Source organism: Emydura macquarii, unplaced genomic scaffold (assembly GCF_026122565.2).
Source record: "Emydura macquarii macquarii isolate MOO-44397 ecotype Brisbane River unplaced genomic scaffold, CSIRO-AGI_Emac_v2 contig_2432, whole genome shotgun sequence".
NCBI classification, from domain to species: domain Eukaryota; kingdom Metazoa; phylum Chordata; order Testudines; family Chelidae; genus Emydura; species Emydura macquarii.
In genome coordinates, this window is record NW_027132569.1 from 3192299 (window position 1) to 3216127 (window position 23829).

A 23829-nucleotide genomic window follows, 5' to 3' on the forward strand; every position below is an offset into this window, starting at 1 on the left:
TTCTGGTCCTAGATACCCTGCTGCCTCAGAATAAAATAGAACAGAACTAATTATGCAATAAGCTACTTCTTCATCTTCCCTTAAGATATTTTAAGGGTTTGTGTTTCCTGCTAGTGGATCTCAACCTAACGTCAAGCTGACAGCATCATGTTCTTAAAAACTAACTTTTATGTTCAAGTTTCAACCCACTTGTCAAAGTACCTAATGATAAAGCAAGGAACAGTCCATTAAACTGTCATAGTATATCTAAGCGTATTTGCAAAGTATAGTTTAAATAGTTCTTCTGACTTTTATTAAATATAGGTGAGGGGTTGCTTACTCAAAGGGAATGCATGGGAAGAGTAAATTAGGGTGGGGGGAACAGAATAAGCCACATTTTAACTGGCTGGTTATTTATGATGCATAACTTCCCCCCCCTTCTTCTCCCCCAGGTTTTTGCTTCACCTAATAGGTCAGTTGCTGAGAACAGCAGTATAAATGATGGAAGTCCAAAGTCTGGCAAATTCCAGAGGACACGGGTCCCTAGAGCAGCATCTGGAGACAGTATTGGCTCCTTGTCAGAAGATAATAACCTTCTATATAGGTAACAAATTTTCAGAGGTTTTGACTGAAATATGAATTAAGCCACAGTGCGGCCAGTATTTGGCTTTATTAAACTGGGTGTCTCCTGGAGGGGAAAGGCTTGAAAAAGCTTCAGTCTATCTCTTGGCTCCCAACAACTGACTACTTTAGTTATGTTGCTGTGACAAGGCTTTGTCAAGAATTTATCTAGTACTTTCATAGAGTTTAAGGCCAGAAGGGACCATTGGATAATCTATTCTGACCTGTATATTGCAGGTCATTACATTCACCCAGATACCTCTGGTCTAACTAGAGGCTTAACACAAAACATTTCAGCCCTCAGGGAAACTAAACTGTGTGCAAAAGGCAGAAAACAGGAGAGAGGCTTGAGGCAGGTCAGGAACCTGATAACAGGAGATGCCCAGATGATCTCAGCTTCCTCAAAGGCCTCTCCTCTACATCTTTTTTTAAATAAAGCCACCTTTATATTGCCACAACCGTACTCTGGACAGGAAGTTGCAATAAAATTGCTCCCATCTAAATGTGTTGACCTAGGACTTCTTTCTTGAGAGTGCATGGACCAAATCCCAAAGCATCAATACTTCAATGTAAAAAGCTGTGCTGGACAAATTCTAAAAATGCTAAAGGCATCTAACACTTGATTTCTTCTTTTAAAAAGTATTGATGCTTATCGATCTCAAAGATTTAAAGAAACAGATCGTCCTTCAATAAAGCAAGTGATCGTTCGCAAAGAAGATATTGCTTCTAAATTAGAAGTAAAAAGGAATGGAACTTCTGATCAAATTAATATTAAACAGAAAATGCAGGTACATGTAACTTTAAAACCCCCCAGCTATTCTCCCACTTACTGAGTTCTTGTATTTTCATTTTCTTTGTTCTGTATGAGCCATGAACAATAGATGTTGCTTAGACTGGTAAAATTAAGGCACCTTGTCCAAATTTGACTCTTACATTAATACATGTAGCATAATTTGATACATACTAAGTGCTTTGGTTATGGAGGTTGTTGTGTGAGACTATTTGTGGGCCAGTAGTCTAGAGGGAGCAGGGCTCTTGTATTGGGCACTCTTGCTTGTTCTTTCTAATCTACAATACTGCCATTTCCAGTTTTATGCAGGACTTGCAATTACAGCTTTAATTAGGCTGTGTTCTGAAACTTCCTCCCTTGCCTACAAATCCACCTGTATCTCTCTACCCCATATCACCTAAGAGTGAGCAGCCCTATTGAAGGTGGTAGCTCCTTCTAGAACATTCCCCACTGTTGCCTTGCCACATCTGTACTGTAGTTGGTGGTGGAAGGGAAGGGAAACAATTGTGAAAGTGAAACTTCGTACTGTAAGATTTATAGTTCAGTGCTTGTCTAGCTACATTTATACAGACTGGAGGAAACCATTTACAAAAAATGCTGTTTTAAAGGCTTTCTTCTTCGGTACTAGACCAAAGAATAAAAAAATTTTGTAACGTCACTATTTTTATGTGATTATACTAGGAGCTGAGTAATGAGATCAGTTTGCAGCAGACTGTGATTCATCAGGCCAGTCAAGCTCTGAATTGCTGTATTGATGAGGAACATGGAAAAGGGTCACAAGAAGAAGCTGAAGCAGAGAGACTTCTCCTACTTGCAAGTATGTTTTAAAGAATGGCTAATACCCAGACTAATCCTTTAAATTTCAAAACAATTTCTGAATAGCTGAAGTTTCAAGGTAACAAGTTGAGAAAAGTCCAGTTAAGATGACACTCCATAAATCTCTCTGGTTATCTGTTATAATCCGTCTTCTGAAAGGACAAGGAAAAGGTAATTAGGGGGGTAAAGGTCACTTGCCCTTCCATTCTCCCACACCCTTCTATCAGTACACTGCGTGCTTTTGTACAATTTCCTCTAGCATATTGGCACTCTGTCCTCAGAAACACTTCATAATGACACACTAACTCAATAAAGGAATTGATAGCAAAGGGTACTTGGAGACACTCGCTCTACACTTGGTTGTGTTTTTTCCTGTTCCAATTTAAATAACCTGTCTTTACAGCTGAAAAGAGAACAGCTTTGCTTGAAGAGCTCAACAAATTGAAGAATGAGGGATCTCAGGGCAAAAAAAATAAAGCTGCTTCTACACCTGGTAAATTTGCTCCATCCAGGGGATCTGTTACTCTTTCAGAAATGAAGCTACCTCTGAAAGCTGATTTTGTCTGCAGTACAGTTCAGAAACCAGGTAAGGTGCTTAGCTGTAACTTAGGAAAAATATTTATCCTGCTTTGCTTAAATTTTAATTCATGGATGTTGATGTTTCCCACAACTGCCATGGAGTTTGATAAGGAGATTATAGTGACTGTAATACAAACCTGGTTTTAGCTAAACTTTATTTCAAGTTTTTTTTAACAGCACCTGTCATAGTATCTGAGCACCTCCCAGGAAACAGCCTGGCTGCCTTAAAGTAGAGAGAGAAAATGAGACCTCTGGCCTATTTTAAATATTGTAGTTCTCATTCCATTATCTTTTCCCATCCATTTTCTAAAAGCTAAAATAAGTGTCTTAAAAATGCAAGATAAATATACCATGGATGCCCATCCACAGGCTTGTCTACACTGTGTAGTAAACCCAGGTCTGTGGGACCAAGGCCTGCAGATTGTTCTTTCCAAACTTTCACTTGTAGCAACACAGCATGGATTCTCATAAGCCTGATACGCATGCCTATACATCTATGCTGCGCTGTGTAGACATAATTCAAAACACTGTTTGTTCTGGGGATGTATCCCAGGGTTCTTACCACCACAGTTAGCTGTAGCTGCTCTACAACTTGGTTCATGGTATATTGTGGGAGAACTTGTCAGCCCATCCCACGGAACTTGACTGGAAGGGCTCTTAGCCCACCAACACATTCAACTGAGCCATTTTTGGGTCTGCACATTCCCTGTAACGGGGGTTAGCAACATGGATCCAGCACTGATGGAAGAACTTCTCATGCTTGTGCTTTCACTACTATTTCAGCAGTCAGGTAGGGCATTTGTGAGATACTGGTGAACATTTCAGCAGTGATATTTGTCCTATTGTAGGTACCTTTCTGATGGGGGATAAAGACTGAAATCAGGGTCTTGGGAAGCATAAGATTTGCTCCAGCTGCACTACATTGCCACTGTTAAGTCCTCTTAAAACCATAGCTCTCTTTTTGTCTCTTTGGGGCTGTGGGAGAAATATTCCTAGGATCAGTGAACAAAAAGCTTCCCACACCCTCTTTATTATAAAACAGAGGGATTTAGTATTAAGGAAATGCTATAACATTGATTTTTCTCACAGGAATAAAGTGGCAATATTATTGAATACCCAGCTACCTAGTCTTTGAATGGATTGCTTGCATAGTATGGTTTCTCAGAGGATAATTTTGGAAACTATTTTGAGATAATGTAATGCCTGGAAATGATTCCTACGAGAAGAAAATCCTAAGAGAAACCCTGTTGTCAAGCCCTTTGCAATAGGCAGAAGTTGCAGATATAGATGAGCCACTGGCAGTTGGTAAAAATGTGCCAAAAAAACCCTTGTGTCATCAAACTCGAATTTCAGAAAACTTTGATTATCTGTAGCCGGCTTCCTGCATTGTATTTTTCTTAGCAAACTGGGAATATCTGAAAATAAGCCTATTGGGCTCTGAGCCTGCAAATTAATTTGACTGCCTATGTGGAATAATTAGGGCCCTTAATTAGTATCAGATTAAGAAAAGAGATGCTAAAACTGATACATCCAGAACTAGTATAGAAAATCCTCTGAACTTCAAGCTGTTCTTATCAATAGATTAAGGACATATAAAAGTAAGTTTCCTGCTTTTGATAAAGTACTTCATGACTCACTAAAAATGTTCAAGTTCTGACTTCCTCTAAATTCTAATGTTCAAAAAAGGTCTAATCCTTTCCCTGATTTTTCTTGGATTTACTGTCTCTACTTTCTGTGGTTTGAATTTGCTGTATGAATTTCTGGATTAACATTTAGTAATAGCCTTGTATCAATGTGGTGGTTCGGGGTTTTTTTTTTTTTTTTTTTTTTTTTTAAAAAAAAATTTGCTCAGTATATGTCTAAACTACAGTTGCTGAGGAACAAGAATAATTGTTTCAAATTAAAGAATAAATAAATGCTCTTTCTGATAAGTAGTCATCTACGTGCCTGGTGTGTCTGTATGAAAAGAGTTGAAAAAAGTTAAGAACTGAATTTGTTAAATGTGGATCTGAAGGAGCACTATTTCATCTCATCAAACAAAGATTGTATATGTTAAACTTTTTGAAGATTTTTGTGGCAAATACTGGAAAACCTGAAATTCCTGTACCCAGTGGTAGTTAAATCTAATCATTTGCAAGCTCGCATTAACCAACATGCTTTACCCAGTATCAGTGATGTTATCTAATACCATCAGAAACTTCAGTGGTTTCTAATGTGTTACTACTTTTTTGCAGCACCTAAACTGTGAGGACAAGATTTGGTCTAGTAACTTTGTGTCTGTATGAGATAAACAGCCTCTTTTTACATGTTATGCATCATAAAATAAAATCTAAAATGTGCATTCAGTTAATGTTCTCTAATGTGAATCCTGGCGGTAGGAAGGCACATGTATCTGGTGTGATGTATTTTGTTTCCTTTATAGTTATTCTGCCAACTGTTGCATGTAAATTGGCTAATCCCATTGTTCATTTGCAATTGGGGCCCTATATATTCCACAAATGTGGAATTTGCCACAGTTGTGCTCCAAAAATCTCAGCTTCCATTTTTAAATCAGTTTTCTGCCTCTACTGTTGAAGAGAACCTCAAATGTGAACAGTGTAAACTATTGTCTGTCTGAGTCTGCAAAGTGCCTGAACCAATGCCTCTGAGAGGGAAAACTATTCCAGTCATTTTACTTTGGGTCCCATGGATTCTGTGGAGCTTGGTGTTTTTCCAAGATGCCACAGAACTCAGACTTTTTTTTTACTTTTTGTTTGCTGCAGTCAGATATCCGGATTCTCCTTTTGTCTCCTTGCCCTGCTCAGATATGCCTGCAGCTGCCTCTTACTCTGTACCTTTCCCTGCAAGGGGGAAATAACCCTCTCCTTCCTGCCTAGTTCTGTAGAACAGTGTCATCCAGTTAATGAGCCAGGGAGCCAAGAAAGCTAGCATGCAGGCTGTGTAGCCAGGCTGTGGAGAACACAGCAGCAGCAGAGACCTGGAAAGCTAAGAAGATGAACTGCTGAATTTTGATTACAAGCTCCCCTCCATCCTCTGGCATGTAGCGGGTGGAGTTAGACCAAGATTAACTGCCCAGACCATATCTTAACTACTTAAGCCTGTAGAGCTGGACCGTCTGAACACAATGGAGAAGAAATAATCACTGTTTAATTCATCAAGTATTTTTGACTGAGCCATGGTACAAATGTCTGTGGAGAATGGGAATGAAGAGTATTTCATGGCAATACAATAAGTTAACTTTGTACAATTGGGAGTCCTGTTCCACGGGGTGCACAGATCCTACTTACACTGATCATCTCAAATCATTCCACAGAAGCAGCAAACTACTATTACATAATATTGTTGAGATCTGGAGCAGAAAACATGGTAGCAACTCCCATAGCAAGCACTGCAAGTTCCCTAAACGGAGATGCTCTTACTTTTACTACAACGTTCACTCTGTAAGTATAAAGAAACAATTTCAGAACTCAGCTAGCTGGCTTTTGAAGAAGAGTATATAGGTGAACCTTGTCCAAACTAATTTTAAATGTTAACCTTTCTGTAAGAGCCCGGTATTCCACGAACATTCAGAGGTCTTGTGGCATGAGTATTTTCTTCTAAAAATGTTTGGAACAAACTTCCATAAAGAGCAATTTAATCAATGGATTGTAGAATAAGTATCCTCTGTCACTTGGTTTTTTTTCTCCTGTTATCTCTTGGACACCTGCAATGACAGGAGAATTACTCTCCCTAAGAAAAATTTCTGTTGACTCTGACTGATATTCTATTTGGCTATTTTTTTTTCTTTTGTTTGTTTCTGACAACATAGTTTTGAACTAAAATTTAACTACGTACCAGTCAAAGTTAGAGGAATGGCTGGTGTAAATATATTCTTAACAATAATGTGAACTTAGTTGGCTGATTTAGGACAGGATATAGATTAATCATTCCAAGCCTACTTTTTTAAAGTAAAGTTTTGTGGTAAACGTCATCTTTACCATATGCGCACAAACCAGCGAAGAACTGCTGCTTGATTAGTTTGATTTAAGCATATTTACTTTGTAAATTTTTTGTGTGCACTGTTAATGATTTGTGTTTTAATGGTTATAAAGATTTAAGTATTTGAATATCAATGTCTGTCATTAAATTGTCTGACCTCTCTCCATCCCCCATAATTTCTTTAAACTAAAAATTTAAATAGATTGGAAAAAAATGCTTAAACATAATGATTGTTCTAAATTATATTAAAAAAAAAATTAATTCTGCTAAGCAAATTAAAAGTGAATGTCTAAAATTTTAAACCTTGGAAAGTGAGAAGCCATGCAAGGTACTGAAACCTATTCTGAGGTGATGATAAAGCTAACTATTCTGAAAGGTAGCAGTCTATGTAAATTTTGGTCTGGAGAGTTGAATCTGCAATCTGGAAATACTCTTGTCCTGCTGTAGAAGGGACAGTGTGTTGTGAGGGAGTGTATACAACCAAATGTAGTACACACGTTACAGTAGAACCTCCAATTTTATAAACTAATTGAGGACAGAGTTCATAAATATATTGTATAAATATATATTGTAATCTCAATTACAATATATATGATGCATAAATTGCAACAAAGTGTATTTCATCACTGTCTTGTACTTCATACCACTGCAAAGGGATTTCCAATGTACTGAAGGCTTCAGAAGTGATATCAACTTGTTCAACATCATTTTATCTTTTTTTCCATTTGGGGGGAAAAATGGATCTTATAATCAAGGTTCTACTATATTTCACTTTCTCCTCTTGCTTGTGACATCTGGAATCTGTCTCAAGATAGCCATGTATTAAAGCCTCAAAATATTCTAATGTTACATGTTCTGGAAGGCTGCATTTCTTGAAAACAAGTTCATAGTAGAGATGGAAAATCTGACAGACCACCACGCTTGCCTGGAAGAGCAGGCTATGGTGCACTGATAAAGAATATCTGCTATTACAATACATCTTAGATTCACACACAATACTTTTAACTACTATAGATATTGCTTTCAGAATAACTAGTTACTGCAAACTACTCTACTTGAGGGGATGACTAACTTTTTAAAAACACTACTGGCCTGATTCACGCTTTTAACTGTAGTCTCTTTTTTTTTTGTTTTTTAAAGGCAAGATGTATCCAATGACTTTGAAATAAACGTTGAAGTTTATAATTTGGTATGTACTTGTCTTTTTATTAAGAGGCCACTTGGGGGAGCCAAGCACTCTACATTTCTCAAATCCTTTCTTTTCTTGCAGGTGCAGAGGAAAGAAGGCACAGGCACTGATAAGAGGAAAAAGGCAAATAAGTCAAAGGTACATACAAGAACTGATCAATTTTAATTCAATAGGATGGTATGCTAGAAGGAATCTAAAGAGAGGAGGGAAGAACTGAGCTACAATCCATTTTTTAATTCTGAAAATATTGAAAGCGGATGCAATTTACTCTTAGCAAATTGGTTACTGGAAAGCTTTCATTCACAAAATCTATATACTTTTCTTTTGATCAGTCTGTTTAATGTGCTCTCTCTCTCTCTCTCTCTCTCTCTTAAATGTCTTTTTATATTTGGAGTCCTTCAACTGAGTAGAATTGAGATTTGGCCATCTTCAGAGCTTTGGGAAGAGGTAAATGGGTGCTGGAAGCTGGCAGTGTTCCCACATGGAGGGCAAAGTGGATGACTAGAGCAACTAGATTGGTTAGCCTACATCTCTGTCAGCACATTCTCAAATCCTTTCCCCCCCCAGAAAGGATAAATTTATGTTAGTTGTCTCTGAGAACAAACCATAGCAAATTTTGTGCCAAAATTTTGCTTTTGATTTTAAGACTTATTTATTTGTAAAAATCTGGAGCCAAATCTGGGTCACAACTTAGTTGCTTTAGATAAAAATGTATTCATTAATATGGCAGTCCTGCTCAGAAGCCTCAATCAGAATTGAGGACCCATTGTGCTGCCCAATTAAAAATCTTTCAGGAGTTAAGATCAGTGCTGTTCTCCATTCTCAGGCATTCTGCCAATTTATATTTTTGAGTCTTTGAAGTAACGTGGAAGAGTTACTAGAAGGGTGACTTCATTATTAGCAATAGTCCTATGTTGTATTTGCATCTATATGTTTGAAGATGCATATTGGGGAAAGTAAGCGATGCTGTCCTTTTCTGGGACGTTCTCACCTTGAATTTCTAAAGCTCTTTTGATTGTAAAGAGTAAATCCTATCAAACCAACCTGATAGCTTTCTTTGACAAGCCTTCTGGATAGGGAAGAAGCAGTAGATATACCACATCTTGATGTTAGTAAGGTTTTTTATTTTTTTTCTCACATGACCTCATAAACTAGGAAAATACAACGTAGGTGGAGCTCCGCACTGATTAGGTTTCTACTGGAGTATTGTATCCAGTTCTGGGCGCCAAATTTAAGGAAAGATGTGGACAAATGGGTGAAATTTTGGAGAAGAGCAACAAAAATGATTAAAGGTCTTAGGAAAAATTGGGTTGGTTTCTTCTGGAGAAGAGAAGACTGAGAGGGGACAGGGTAACTGTTTTCAATTACATAAAAGATTGTTACAAGGAGAAGGGAGAAAAAATGTTCTTAACCTCCTGAGGATAGGACAAGAAGCAATGGGCTTTAAATTGCAGCAAGGGCGGCTCAGGTTGGACATGAGGAAAAACTTCCTCATGGTCGAGGTAATTAAGATCTGGAATAGAGGTTGTGGAATCTTCATCATTGGAGATTTTTAAGAGCAAGTTAGACAAACACCTGTCAAGGATGGTCTAGAACAGGGGTTCTCAACCGGTGGTACGCGTACCACTGGTGGTACGCGGAAGCTGGCTCGGTGGTACGCGAGGCAAACCACGCTACTGATTCCGCCGCCGAATCCCCCCCCTCCCCGCTGCCGAGAAACCCTACTGCTGCCGATTTTCCCTCCCCCCCCAGCCGCCAACAAACACTGCTGCTGCCGCTGAGAAACACGCCCCCCCGTTCCCCCCCCCCCCGCCGATTCCCCCCTCTGACCGCCGCCGAGAAAACCTGCCACCGTTGCTCCCCAGCCTGCTGAGAAAAGCCGCCGCTGCCGTTCTTCCCTCCCCTCGCTGAATCATGCCCCCTTGCTGCCACCGAAAACGGGCAAATGGCTTTAGGTTTTCGGCGGAGGGCATTGATTGAAAGTGCTTACATGGCTTATTTTCCGAGTAGTACTCTGGCCAGGTAGAGTCAGGTGAAGTGGTACTTGACCTGACTGTACCTGACCGGAGTGGTACTCGGGGGAAAAAAAGGTTGAGAACCGCTGGTCTAGAATACTTAGGCCTGGTCTACACTGACAGGCAAATTCGGCGGTAGTCAATGGGAGTTACGCAAGCTATGTAGAATAGCTTACATAACTTACATCGACTTCCTAAATTCCCTTCTGTGTGCCATCTCCACTGCGCTGATGGGAAATGCGTACCCGTTGATGCAGCGCTACGCTCTTTGGAGAGGTGATTTTATTAAATCGACTTCTGGATCAATTGAGCAGGTCTTCACTTCCGCTCAATCAATGTGGATAAATCGATCTGAGGGCGGCGAATTTGCTGCTGTCAGTGAAGACATTCCCTTAGTCCTACCATAAATGCAGGAGGCTGGTCTAGATGACTTCTTGAGATCCCTTCCAGTCCTACGATTGTATAATTCTGTGATTCTGCTACATATACAATTACCTTTACATAGATCTTGAGAGTGAATACAATTCACTTTCATGTTAACTGTTCTATCCCTATGGTAAGGGGGTTGTGCATTTCCTTGTTTAACTACTAGACATGCCATTTTCCTTCAGTCATCACCTTAAAGTTGTCGTCATTGTTTTCCTTGCCACTTCCCTATTTGGGATTAGCAATCTTAAAATTCCTTTATTTCCATTAATTCTGTACTTCTCAGTCTATATAAAAAGAATCCTTGGTCTGTTTTTGGGCAAAAAAAAAAAAAAAAAAAAAAGCCTGTGTACAAGACTGACAAGCTATAGTATTTAATAAGGGAATAATGAGTTCTAATTTCTCTACTCTCAGTAAGTAGAAACACAAATATTGGAGACTCCAGAGAGCCTGTGGGGTTTTTTGGTTTTTAAATCTAAAAGATTTCCTCTTCATATTTAGGAAAATATATACATTTGTGAATTAACTTTTGGTATTTTGAAAATGTGTATTTTGGGGAAAAGTGCAGTGTATTGCCACTATAATAGAACAAAGATTGAAACCTCAACTATGGAGATTTTCTATAACTAAACACTGGTAAAGATTATCATACTCTTCCAGGACAGATGAGACCTGAACTTTGTGTAGCTGTTGCTGCTTTTATTGGTAAAGCCAACTATTTTTTGGGAGGGGAAACTTTGAACCCTCATTTAAAACAAAGAATCAAAAGTTTCAGTCTCCCCCTGCATTTGTAAATTAGCCCTGGTCTACACTTACCTGGAAATTTGGTGGCTGTCGACAGGAGTTAAGCAGAGTAGCTCGCGTAATTCCCGTCGACTGCTGTGCTTCTCTTCTGCGCACCATTTTCACTGCATTGCACCACTTGAGGAGGTGGATTACCAGTATCGACTTCCTGATTGATTGAGCAGTCAGTGTAGACCCACTCAATCAATCCAGAAAGATCGATCTGATGGCAGCAACTTTGCTGCCGTCAGTATAGACATACCCTTAGTCTCCTACACTACATAAAAGGCTTGCTTGGGCTCAGCTTCTGCAAATGTTGGCCTTCATATATCAAAGAATCTCCAAGTTCCATTTCCTTCAAGCTTCCCCTTCTATTCCTATGTAAAGATGATCTTGAGACCTCTTGTGGGCACTTTCTCTCCCAGGCCTAGTTCTGAGGTAGTCTTCAACTGCCCAGATCCTGGGTTGGAGGTGTGAAGTACATCCATTCAAAGCAGGCAATAATGCTGCAACTTCTTAGCTCTGACTTCTGCTGAGGAAGTTGGTTGCAGCAAGGAAAGGAGGAATGGTCACCACAGAACCAAGATCTTTCTGTTTAAGTCTGATCAGTCTTCGCTCATTGAAGGATTTTCATTATGTTCATAACTTGCTGATTTAAAACATTTGAGTGTCTTTATACTTGCCACAAACTTCCTGAGAGGAAGAGACTGTTTGATCCTCAGTCCCTCTTCCAGCTGATGCACATCTGAAGTCTGAGATTCCGGGTCTACCTCCCTCCTGTGTGCTGTAGTTTATGGGGTGCTTCAAAGTTTGCCAGGAACCAGCCTTCTTAAAAGCACTGCATTGACTTGTTAGCTGGATCTGCAGGTTTCTGTTGCCTAGGGAAAGGAGTGAAGGGAGAACCAGGACCGTTCAGTAGGTACTTTTCAGTGCTGAGTGAAAGTTTTTGCAGGGCTCAACTCTGCCAGGAAGCTGGAACGGAACAAGTTTTCTAGAAATCAGCCTACTATATCTACTTTTGATGAGAAATTATCTGTTGTGTATCATTTTCCATCAGCTGCAAGGATGGACTTGTCTTGTTCTTAATTACTGCTTAATTAGTATTTTTGTCTTTTATATTACCTGGTGCTTTGTTTAGTTTATTTGTGCTCATTTGATAAGTTATAACTTAACACTTGTCAATCTACAAGAACACATTACACACTTATTTACTTACAATTTGATTCCTCATTTTAATTAACTGCTGAATTTACTAGGGTAACACATGCAAGTTGTGCTGTTGCTAAATGCACCAAAGATTTCCACATGAATGGAAGGCTTGGGATATTCGTTTTAAATACCTGCCATCCAGTTTAATGGATATTTGGGTATTGCAGCAAGTGTAAACGTATGTTTTTTGCCTCTTGATCTGTGTGTTTTATTACATGCTTCAGTAGAATTACTCAATTCTGGGTCTTAGGTACAGGAAAACAAACCTAGCTGACTCAGGACAAGAATTAGTCAGAATTGCTTTAGACTATAAAGAACTTGAATGGCATTTTTATCATACATATTAAAACTACACTTTGTTTTAACTACAGTGTGCAATCTGAAATGTACTTGGCCTTCATGCTGTCTTGTTTTTTCATAGGTTATTACGCCAAAGAGATTATTGACATCTATTACTACTGTAAGTACTAGTGCAATACTCTAATACAGTGTTTCTCAATTAAATTTGGCCACGGAACCCTTTTGAACTCCATAAATAATTGCAGAACCCCTCAAACTCTTAACAGTCTTCAAATGTCGAAATAAGCAAAGGTCAGCATTTCTCACTTAAATTACACTTACACTGGATACCCTCCGCCGGAAAATCCGAGACATCTTCCCTTTTTCGGAAGTGGCGGAGAACAGCTACTCTCGGAACCCTAACAGTGTTCCCGTGGAACACAAATTGAGAAACACTGCTCTAATGATTTCTGGAAATTAAATTGCTTTTTCTAAAGGCCATGTTCACACATGCTGAACAAAATTATTTCACCACTTCAGATAACTTGTATCTTTTGCTTGAAACTCGAAACTACCTAGCTTTCTACCAATCTTTTTCAGCACAAGACCATGTGCTAGCTGACAATTCTAAACACATTCCAAATGTTAAAAAAGAGAAAATTAGTACATGTGCGTTATTTTTAAGAGATCTAGAATTTCAAGTGCAGTGTCTAATTTAAGACTCGTGTTAATTTGCACAAAGTAAGCATCTAAAATTAGTTGATTCCTCTATTTTATTTCCATAATATATATTTCTTTCTTTCTAGAAAAGCACCCTTCTTACCCCAGGTAAGCAAAACACCTAAACTTCTTGTACCAAGGGGAATATTTCTAACACTGGGTAGCAAAAGCAATAATAATCTCTCAACAGCATTGTTTCGTACTTAATCCCAGGCTAGATTCTCAGTTGGTGAGAGTCAGGGAGCGATGTCAATTTACACCAGCTGAGAACCTAGCTCCAGGTTTATATGTAAATTATTGCTGTGAGTAGCTGAATTTTACTGTACAACTCCAAAATTAAAACTGGCATCAAAAGTTTATAGCATTCATTTCTTACCTGGAAAAGTGTGTTTAAGTAAACATAACCAAGTGTTCATTCTGGTTTTAAACCATATATTGGGCTCAACAGATACATTATTATACGATATTGCAACAGTCTTGCTCTTTGGAGACTAACTCTGAGGACCAATGGTAACAGATTTTAAAGTATCAATGTGCATTTCATTGGTATTTCTCAGTCTATATTCCTAACTTTGAAGAAGTCATTTCTACTGTGTGGCTTCTCCCCAACTCTGCATAAATGCCTTGTATCTCTGCCTTCCTCAGGGAAGAGGCACAGACCATTTATGCAGAATCAGGGGAGAAGCTGCTAGTGGAAAAATCGTCCTTCCATCTCTTGCTTAGTTTTGTAGGGTATGAACCCCCAGCAACACCATATATAATTTTGCATGTGTTATTTTTAAGTCTTAACATCCTCTTTCCTTTTTTAACCATCACAGCCATGGCTAGTCCCAGTGGCCCCAATGCTGTACGAACTAGTAACTTTGTACTTGTTGGATCTCACAAGATTTCGTTGTCTTCAATAGGGAACTCCAAGTTTGCTTTGGACAAGGTAATGGAAGCTATTTCTCACTACTTCTCCAAAAATACTCATGTGCTACTATGACAGAATGGAATTTTGCCTCACCTAGTGTTTCTAGGCAATATTACCTTAAAATAAAATTATTTTAAAATCTTCAGTTGATACCACCTGTAGCAGGGGTTCCCAAACTGTGGTACCAAACGCATATCCCCTCCTAATGGTATGTGTCTAAGATGCCCGATGCTCCGGTTGCCAAGGTAGCTTAAGCGGCGCGTTGGCAGCAGAATTTTGGGCTTAAGCTACCTTGGCAACTGGAACACTAGTAAACAAAGCATTATGATTTAAAGTAACCCACTCTCATTCTGAGTTACCAAATCATTCCAATTCTGGAGAGATTATGTAGACCTCTTAGCTTCATTGCAAATTTTTCCATACCAAAACAACTTCTAGAAGGCAAAATAGAGCTTTGAGTATTTATAAAGAAAGCTGATTGTTAATCTGTCCCTTAAATAAAGAGACCTGTTAATGATATGGGATGATAGAATTTGGATGTGAATGAGTCTTCACTCTTACATGCATTGAAACAATTCCATGCATGTTCTGTTCAACAGCTTTAGTGTTCTAATTACCCTTTAGTGACACAGGACCTACTTATGCTCTAGTCTAGCGTCGTAATGTTTTAACAGGTTTATACAAACAACTGTTAAAACCCATTTTATCTCATGTCTTAACTGTAATGAACACTTTAACCAAGGTTTTTAGGTTTAGATAATCACTCTTGGCAGATATATTTTCTTGCAATTATGTTTTCCATTTACCTAGAAGGGGTTAAATTTAGTTGTAAGCAAAGGAGTGTTCGGATGTCATCCAAATCCAGTTTCCTAATACAGAGGACAGTAGATTACATGCACATACCCAAAGCTTGAACATGAATCTTTCTAGATGGCTATACAAATAGCATCTCCACTCATATCCTAGAAAAGTAAGGGCTTCTGTACATTGAGAAATTTAATTCAGATTAAGGTAGGATGTGAATTTGAAGAGGAATAACTATTCCTGATTAACTCCTTGTGCAGATTTTAGGAGTGGATTAAATTTATTTGGAATAAGGCACTCTTATTCCAGATAAGAACATCCACACATGGAGATCATCAAGAATAGTTATTCCTTTGTAGATAAGCCCTTATAAGTGAAGTCTATGAAGACCAATAATGTTTTTGACAGCAAGTGGCTGTTGCTCCTGGTATTTGGGGTATCTGGCCACTCTTCCAATGACAGAAGTCATTGCTAAGTCATTCATTGCTAATCTTTTGGTGTTGCTGATTTGCTTCTACTGGGAACAAAGTAGCTGTTGAGAGGCATCAAAATTAAATAACTAAGTTGTTTTTTTGTTGTTGCAGGTTCCCTTTTTGTCCTCTTTGGAAGGCCATATATATCTAAAACTAAAATGTCAAGTAGACTCCTTTGTGGAAGAAAAGGGATTTTTGGTAAGTAACATGCTCACTGTTTCCTAAATTACTCTGACTTAAATTAGTAAAACAAATGCATTTCTTTTCTTGGCAGTAACCAAATCAGGCTTATTAAATGCTCAGGTTGAAATGATTCCAGTCTACCCATATCTTTGATTTAAAGGAAAATTTGTAAGACTGGTTTAAGAGCTATTACTTGCCTAGCTAAAAAGCAAAGCCTATTGTGTAAGCTGCTGCTCTAGCCTAGTGAAATGCATTATTACATTTGTGTCCAGCAGATGACAGTAAATGTGCTGCGAAAATGCCTTTGCAAAACACAACCGTCTATTATAATTTTGTTAATTCCTAGTCCAAGATCTGTCTCCCTTTCCTCTCCATAGAGAGAAAATTGGGAGCTTACATTCTACCTCTTGGAATCCCTTATTAAACTTCTATTTTCATGCAATAAAATGGACTGCCATACTATGCTAAGCACAAACAATAATATTTGAATTGTCACTAGAGTATTAAAGCCTTCTAGATTGGACTATTTTACACTGGCTTCCTGCACTGTTGAAATGTGCTGCCTTCTGAGTTGCCTAGGAAAGGGTGTGTAATGTGATGCAGGAAAACTGCCAATCTTGCCAAGAGAAGTAAATGCTCTGCATAAACTAAAGAAATATAGGGGTGTAGCTAGATATGTGCTTAGGGATAAACACTGAACTCCTCAGCTCTACTAAAGCATTTGGAGCATTTGCATTTGGAGAAATATTTGTTTTCTTGAATGGAGTGAAATAAATTGACAACCACAAACTTAAACAAACTCCCCCTCCAACTTCTCATTTAAGCTTACTTGACTCCTCACTCAGCTTATTCACAACATGGTCAAATTTTACATATTAAAGTGTTAAGTTAGCTTGTGATTTTTGTGTAATTATAAATGTTTGGTTTAAAGTTTAATGACTCTGATATTGTACTCTCACAGTTGCATTTTGCTGAACTTGTTTAACCAATGTCTGTTCTAGGTCAGTGGTCTTCAACCTTTTTTCATTTGTGGACCCCTAAAAAAATGTTGAATGGAGGTGCAGACCCCTTTGGAAATCTCACATTAGTCTGCAGACCTAAAGTCTAAAGGCAAGATCTAGCCTCTGATTTGCTACAGCCTTGACTATACACAAATTTAATATACTAGTATCGTTAAAGTGGTACGCTCCCTGTCCCACAACCACGCTCCCCACCCAAAATGACAGTCGTTATAAAGGTGCATATACCAGTATGACTGACCAATGTAATTCTAAACCAGGATAAACTAGGTATGTAGACCAGGTCTAAGTGTCACAGGTCACTTAATTCTTTTTTCTAGACAATGTTTGAAGATGTTAGTGGATTTGGGGCTTGGCATAGGCGCTGGTGTGTGCTTTCTGGAAACTGTATCTCTTATTGGACATACCCAGATGACGAAAAGCGAAAGGTAATGTAGTTTGATTCACCTCACTGAATATTATTGCTTAACGTGGGGGTTCTTCATCAGCAATACTTCACAGAACCTGTCTTCCCTTAATTCTGGCATCAGTAAAAAATGAATGCAGAGTTAGTTCTCTGCAGAGCCTAAGCTCTTAAAGCTTTGTGGGGTAGGGTGTGCAGGGTAACTCTTCTTGCAATTTGATTAACTTCTGTGTAACCCAGGACAAAAACTAAGGGTCAGATCCTGAAGTTGGTAGCGGTTTTCTTGGTGGCGGGGTCGGGAGGCCCTCCTTTTCTCCATTTAATTCTCAAGACTTCTCTTTTTCTGTTAGAGATCTTGTCAGGTAATTTATGTCTTGTCTGATTTATGAAGATGATGCAACACGCCCTGACAACTCTAGTAAGCAAGTTTCATTTAAATATGTGGAAGTTTGTCAGAACAGCAATCTTAGCCTGACCAAACCCCATCTATAAAACCTACTTTTAAGCATTGAGTTATAATTGTAGGGGCCCAACTGTATTGATAGCATGACTTACTGCTTATGGAATTGACCAAACCATGTTACAGCTATGGCTCACGTTAGAGAACAATCGCTCATAGTCTTGCAGCTCCTTAATGTGGTTGAGTGTGGTGCTTAAACACACATTTTGCACATAGTTTGAGTTACTCTTTAGCTAATGGGCAAAATCAGAAAGGTTCATCTGTCACAAATTTGGACCCTCTTGGCTCCTCGGTCTGGTTCTATATATGTATGTAAATGTTTTCAACTCCCTGAGGGTTGCCTTCAAGGAGTCTTCTGACACATGTAGACAATTTAACACTAAAAGTTTAATTTGTTGTCAAAGCATAAATTTCCTTTAAAATTCTGGGGTAAATACTGGACCTTTTGGGCCTTCTATGCCAGTCCACATGCATAGATGTAGCTTCTCCCTGTTAGCAGAAGACAGTACACTGTTCAGCATTGCTATAATGTATTCTGTATTTTTCCTCCTGGCTGGATGGGCAAGACTATACTCTTATCTTCCAGCCAGAAAGATCTGCAGGAAAGATTACGAGGATAGGAAGGTTCTTTGAGTCCTGGTCCCTACGTGGATTCCAAACATGGGTGCTCCTGTACGCCATGCACTGGAGTCGGAACCGTTCATAGCAGTGTTCATCAACCCGTATGCCCATCGTGTGTTGGCCACGTGGTTTGTCCAAGGTCTTATGAGGCTTTGTGGGTCGACACCCCTCCAGTTCCCTCTTATCACCACATGGACAAAGTCAGAACCCTCTTCCTCTCTCGTATTGGTAGCCTTTTAGCATTCCTGTATAAAATTTTACAACAATCTAATTTTTAGTAATTAGAAGTTAGCAGTTGTTAAGTTAGGAATTTAGTAGTAGTTTCTTTTTTCCCCATGTGGGGTATCCCACCCGCTTAAGGGGACTATGACCTGACAAGCTGGCTTTAAAAGTTATGCATCATGCCTGCACTGCTTTTTCGTGAACAATGAACAGTAGTGTTGTGTCTATTATCTGGGCAAAACCCACGACATCAACAGCTGCTCCATTCCACTCCTTCCCACGGTGGACTCGTGAGGCTCAAGAGCCCCAACTCCAAATACACCTTATGGAGAAAGCAATGCACCCGTGTGTGCACTTGGCTGGCACGCCGGCGGATCCACTGGAGTGTTCAGCCTCACTGCCAGTGAGCGCTTTACTGGCTCCACCCAGAGCGGCATCCTCTGCTCTGGCCGTACTGGCAGCAGCATCGAAGCAGCACCGTGGTCATAAGAAGCACGTGCATGGGCACAAGGGTGGCTTCCTGAGAGGGACCACCTCCAAATGCAGCATTGCCTCCCCGTTCTGTGCCAGGTCAGGTGAGAAGTCACATGATGACTCAGCTGCTCCTCCACCCAATAAGTCTTGGACGTAGCACAAGTTGAAACATCGTCAAGACCAACTGGTGTCATCCTAGACTTCTGTTGTGGAACTGCCGCCTCCAGCAGCGGCTCCACCCCACCACTGGGACCATCAGGAATCCTACTCCTGGTGCCAAGCACTCCTGGCTGCCTGTCATCCCTAACGTCTATGACAGAACTTCTTCTACTGTATGCATGTTCCCCACCACGTCCTCGCAGGAACTATATGCTCTCCATCACCGGTGGATGAGCCGTTCTATAAAGCCACTACTCTGAGCCCTGTAATGTCGGACCAGCAAGCAGTGCCATTTCAGGACCAATCTTCCAATTCAGAGTGGTCCTCTGAGCAGTAACCTGCCTTTTCACTGGTGCGTTCAATCAGCGACACCAACATAACTCATGGAGCCACCGCTCCCCACAGGAGGGTCTTCCTCCCTGGATCAGACACTCATCCCACCCTCCTTTTCTCCCCCGGATGACCGTGGTCAATACCAGGACCTGCTCTGACACTTTGCAAGGGACCTTAATATACTGATGGAGGACATGAAGGACCCGCAGGACATCTCAACCACTCGTTCCCATATCTGGACTGGTTCCTAGTTGCGTCGTCCTGGGAGCATCTCCTGACCACCATCCATACCTTACGAAACCTCCTCGCAAGCTAGCAATCTTTGTGACTCCTGCCAACTGCAAGCTCCCACTTTTTTACTCCAGGGCACTCTTGGACAAGGGTCTTGGGGGATGCACATCTCCTCCCTTGGTCATCCTACCTACACTATGCCTCCCCATATCACTCCTTTAACAGGTCATCCGCAAAATACGATGTGACTGTGCAGGGCTCATCTTCATTGCTCCTTTCTGGCCTTGCCAGTGTTTGGTTCACTGATTTTCTTCATCTCTCAGTTTACCCACTGATTCACCTTCTACATCTCCCAAATCTCCTCACACAGCAACACGGCTGGCTCTAGCACTCCAACCCGGAACCATTTCACTTCACAGCCTAGTATTTGGATGGGGCTCACAAGTAGACAACACACACACTTGACACTGGTACATGACGTCCTTTCTCATGGCAACATGCTCTAGTAGATGGGCATCTGCCAAGCGAAGCGGAAACCCTTCATGGTTTGGGCAAGCAGTTACTATCACCCTCTGAGCCCAGTCTCTATCCCCACTATCCTTGACTACCTACTCCACCATTGACAGTTGGGCCTTACCCACTCCATCTGGGTCCACCTAGCGGTGCTTAGTGCCATCCTTCCACCAACTGATAGGGTGGCTAAATATGGAAAATCCATCTTGATCCGTTTCCTCCGTGGTCTCCTCCACACCTTCCCCTTGGTCTGGAAAGCCCTCCATCCTCTTCCTCTTTCCTCAAAACCTGAAGCTTGTCCTCTCAATGCTCACCGAGCCGCCCTTCGAACTGCTGGCTAGTTGCTCCTTCACCCATTTCTCCATGAAGGCAATATTTTTGGTGGCGATCACATCAGCCTGCCGGATTAGCGAGCTGGTGGTGATGATGGCAGACCTGCCATAAGGAACCTTGTCCTTCATGACTCCATCCTAAATTCCTACCTAAGGTGGTCTCCCCGTTCCATCTTAACCAATCCATTCATCTCCCAACCTCCTATCCAAAGCCACACGGCTCAGAGAGAGCAGACACTGCACTCCCTTGATGTCTGTTGTACATTAGCTTTCTACCTACAACACACATGCAATTTCCAGACCACATCCAAGCTTTTCATCGCCATTGCAGAACGTTGGAAGGGCCATGCCCTTTCATCTCAGCATCTCTCCAAGTGGATCTCTCACTACATCGAGGAGTGTTACTCCTTTTCCCGAGTCTCTCTGCCATCTGGCATCACTGCTCACTCCACACAAGTGCAAGCAACCACCGACCGTCAGTAGGGAGGATTTCTGTAACAGGACATTTGTGAAGTAGCCACATAGTCCTCTGTCCACACTTGCACCACTCATTGCTCCATTGGCAGCACCGGGTGCAGCTGTTGACCACGCAGTGCTGCAGATTCTCATTTCTGATGAGCCCTCGCTTCCACCTCCATGCTGAGAACTGCTCACTACGCTGCCCACATTTGGAATCCACACAGGGACTAGCAATCGAAGAAGAAATGGCGGTTACTTAGTGTAACTGGAGGTTCTTTGATTATGTGTGGTCCCTATCTGGATTCCAATCCCACCCTCCTTCTGCTCTGCTATGGGCTCTGCCTCTTGGTAAGAGGGACCTGAAGGGGCTTCGACCCACGCAGCCTCATAAGACCTTGGTCACACCTTGTGGCCGACGCACACATGGGTTGACAAATACTGTTATGAACAGTTCTGGCGCATGGCGCACATGCACACCCATGTTTGGAATCCAGATGGGGACCATGCATCTCAAAGAACCTCCAGTTACAGTAACCTCCATTTCTCCTTACCTCTCAAAGGAGCTTTAGGATTGCTTCCTTGGTTTTTATCATTGCCTCTTTCTTTCTAATAACTGAGGTTGGGGTAGCTATGGTAATAGTTTACATTATTAACAGCATGTCATTTTTGTTTATAACTGTAAGTCACTGTTCTTCCTATTGGTCTATACATAAGACCTTCTGTATACCATGGGAAGAACCGCTAAATTCCATGGCAATGTTAACTTAGTCTATCTCAGTCCTTTATTCCCAAACAGAATTATGGCTCATATAATATTAAAATTAGTCAGTGATTACTTTAAACCATAGGTCGTCTTAGGTTGGCCTTCTTAAATAAACACCTCCCTAGTTGTTCAGGTATCCCAGCTCAGACCCTTCTTCCCCTTGTGTCCAAGGGAAATCCCTTCAATGGCTTATCTGCTCAGCTTGTGGACCCTAACCTCCTTGTTCTCCTGGCTCCCTAGCTGCAAATCGTGTCTACAGTTCTGCCTCTGGAGAAGTGCAGGGATCATACAACATAATAAAAACTAACTTTCCCTTGTTGGGAAAGCTAAAGATCCAAGAGGCAGTTGCATGCAGGTCATCTTGGAAAATATACTGAATCCTGTGGCTACAGAATCATGGTGTCCACTGAAATGAATGGTGCAGGTTACATCTCAAAGCTGTTTCAGGCTTTCTGCAGATTTGGGCAGGCACCACTGCATCAATTTTGATTCATATTTCCAAAGCTATCTTTCTGATTGAAGTAGGTTTGGAAGACTTTGATTTTTTTGTTTGTATGGTAAATATCAATTTCACGGTGCACCCACAAACCAACAAAATTTTTTCCATAGATAAGGATTGAAAGTTACAGATATGTAAAGTAAGAAAAATGCTACTTGAACTTAGTTTGATGTAAGGATATTTATTTTGGGTATATTGACACGTGATGTTGACAACTGTCACTTTCAATAATTGTGACACTAACTCCCCCACATAATATTATGCAACTCTGAAAATGTAAATAAACATCTAAAAACATGCTTAAAAGTTAACATTAACATACATTGAAATTATTTTTTAAAAGTACATCAAATTTTGTCAAGCCCACTAATGGGGTTAGAAATTTAGCTCCATTTTAAAAATCTGATATTCTGGAGCACAATTCTGGAGCAGGTGTTGTATTCTGCAGATGTGGAGTACATGGCAGGGGAGGGCTTGCTTATTCCACTGTATCTGCAGTCTCTCACTTCAGATATGGCTGTTTCACTTTTGGGTGAAGTGAACCCTGTTTATGTATGGGTAGAAAATCTGTTCTGGGTGCATGTAATATGGTACCTTTTTGGCAAGCAGTGCTATGTAGAATTATAAATCCTGATCGCCATGACCTGACTTTTCCACTAACTTTCAGCATCCTATGGGCCGGATAAACTTGGCTAACTGCACTAATCGTCAGATTGAACCAGCCAATAGAGAGTTCTGTGCCCGACCCAACACTTTTGAGCTAATCACTGTCCGACCACAGAGGGAAGATGACAAAGAGACTCTGGTCAGCCAGTGCAAAGACACTCTCTGTGTTACCAAGTAAGTGAATAAATATGACTCTTGTGCTTTAAAATGCTGTGACCTTTCTGCAGATTATTAGGATTGATATTAGCAGGCTACAAGGCTGTTGAATTTCAAAATTTGAATTGGACCATTATTAACTGCCACATTAAGACACTAAGGGCTTGTCTACACTACAAAATTAGGTTGACTTAAGTTAGGACAACCTACAGCCACCGCAGTAATTAAATCTGTTGGTGTCCAGACTATCCTTCTTCTGCCAGTGTTGTGCATCCTCACCAGGAGCGCTTGCAACGACAAGTGGGACACTGCCCACCGCGCAGGGCTCACCGCTGCAGAGCTCCCAACCCCAGGGATGAGCTGGAGACCAAATGTGAAATAATAGCCATGAAACTGACAAGAATGTCAGTTTCACTGCTGGTAGGCACCCTGCTGGGAAATTGAGCCCAGACCCAGGGTAGGGGGCGGGCTCCTGCTTTGAGCCCCGCTGCCTCCCAGTTTGGGGCAAAAGAAGAGGTGGTGGTGGGGCTGACAGCCAACAGACAATGTAAGTAATGTAGTATCTACACAGACACTGCATTGCCCTACCTACATCGACCTAAGCATTCCCCTCTCACAGAGGTGGAGTTATTAGGTCGATGTAGCAAGCAACTTACATTTGACAGAGCACCATTTTAGTGTAGACACTTATATAGTTAACATAACTCTAGTGGAGACTGGTGGTTCTCAACCAGGGGTACGCTGAGATCTTCCAGGGGGTAT

At 40.7% G+C, this 23829-nt stretch overlaps 1 protein-coding gene across 1 annotated transcript in view; it reads left to right on the top strand.

Moving 5' to 3' along the window:
* ANLN (anillin, actin binding protein) overlaps positions 1 to 23829 on the top strand; it is a 40049-nt gene that overhangs the window by 13979 nt on the left and 2241 nt on the right. The window contains exons 11-23 of the mRNA XM_067562512.1: positions 432 to 583; positions 1241 to 1388; positions 2072 to 2207; positions 2610 to 2792; positions 6099 to 6225; positions 7904 to 7952; positions 8034 to 8090; positions 12807 to 12845; positions 13471 to 13492; positions 14203 to 14315; positions 15686 to 15772; positions 17097 to 17204; positions 22913 to 23085. Coding sequence (XP_067418613.1) covers positions 432 to 583; positions 1241 to 1388; positions 2072 to 2207; positions 2610 to 2792; positions 6099 to 6225; positions 7904 to 7952; positions 8034 to 8090; positions 12807 to 12845; positions 13471 to 13492; positions 14203 to 14315; positions 15686 to 15772; positions 17097 to 17204; positions 22913 to 23085 — 1394 coding nt within the window. The remainder of the gene's footprint in view (positions 1 to 431; positions 584 to 1240; positions 1389 to 2071; positions 2208 to 2609; positions 2793 to 6098; positions 6226 to 7903; positions 7953 to 8033; positions 8091 to 12806; positions 12846 to 13470; positions 13493 to 14202; positions 14316 to 15685; positions 15773 to 17096; positions 17205 to 22912; positions 23086 to 23829) is intronic.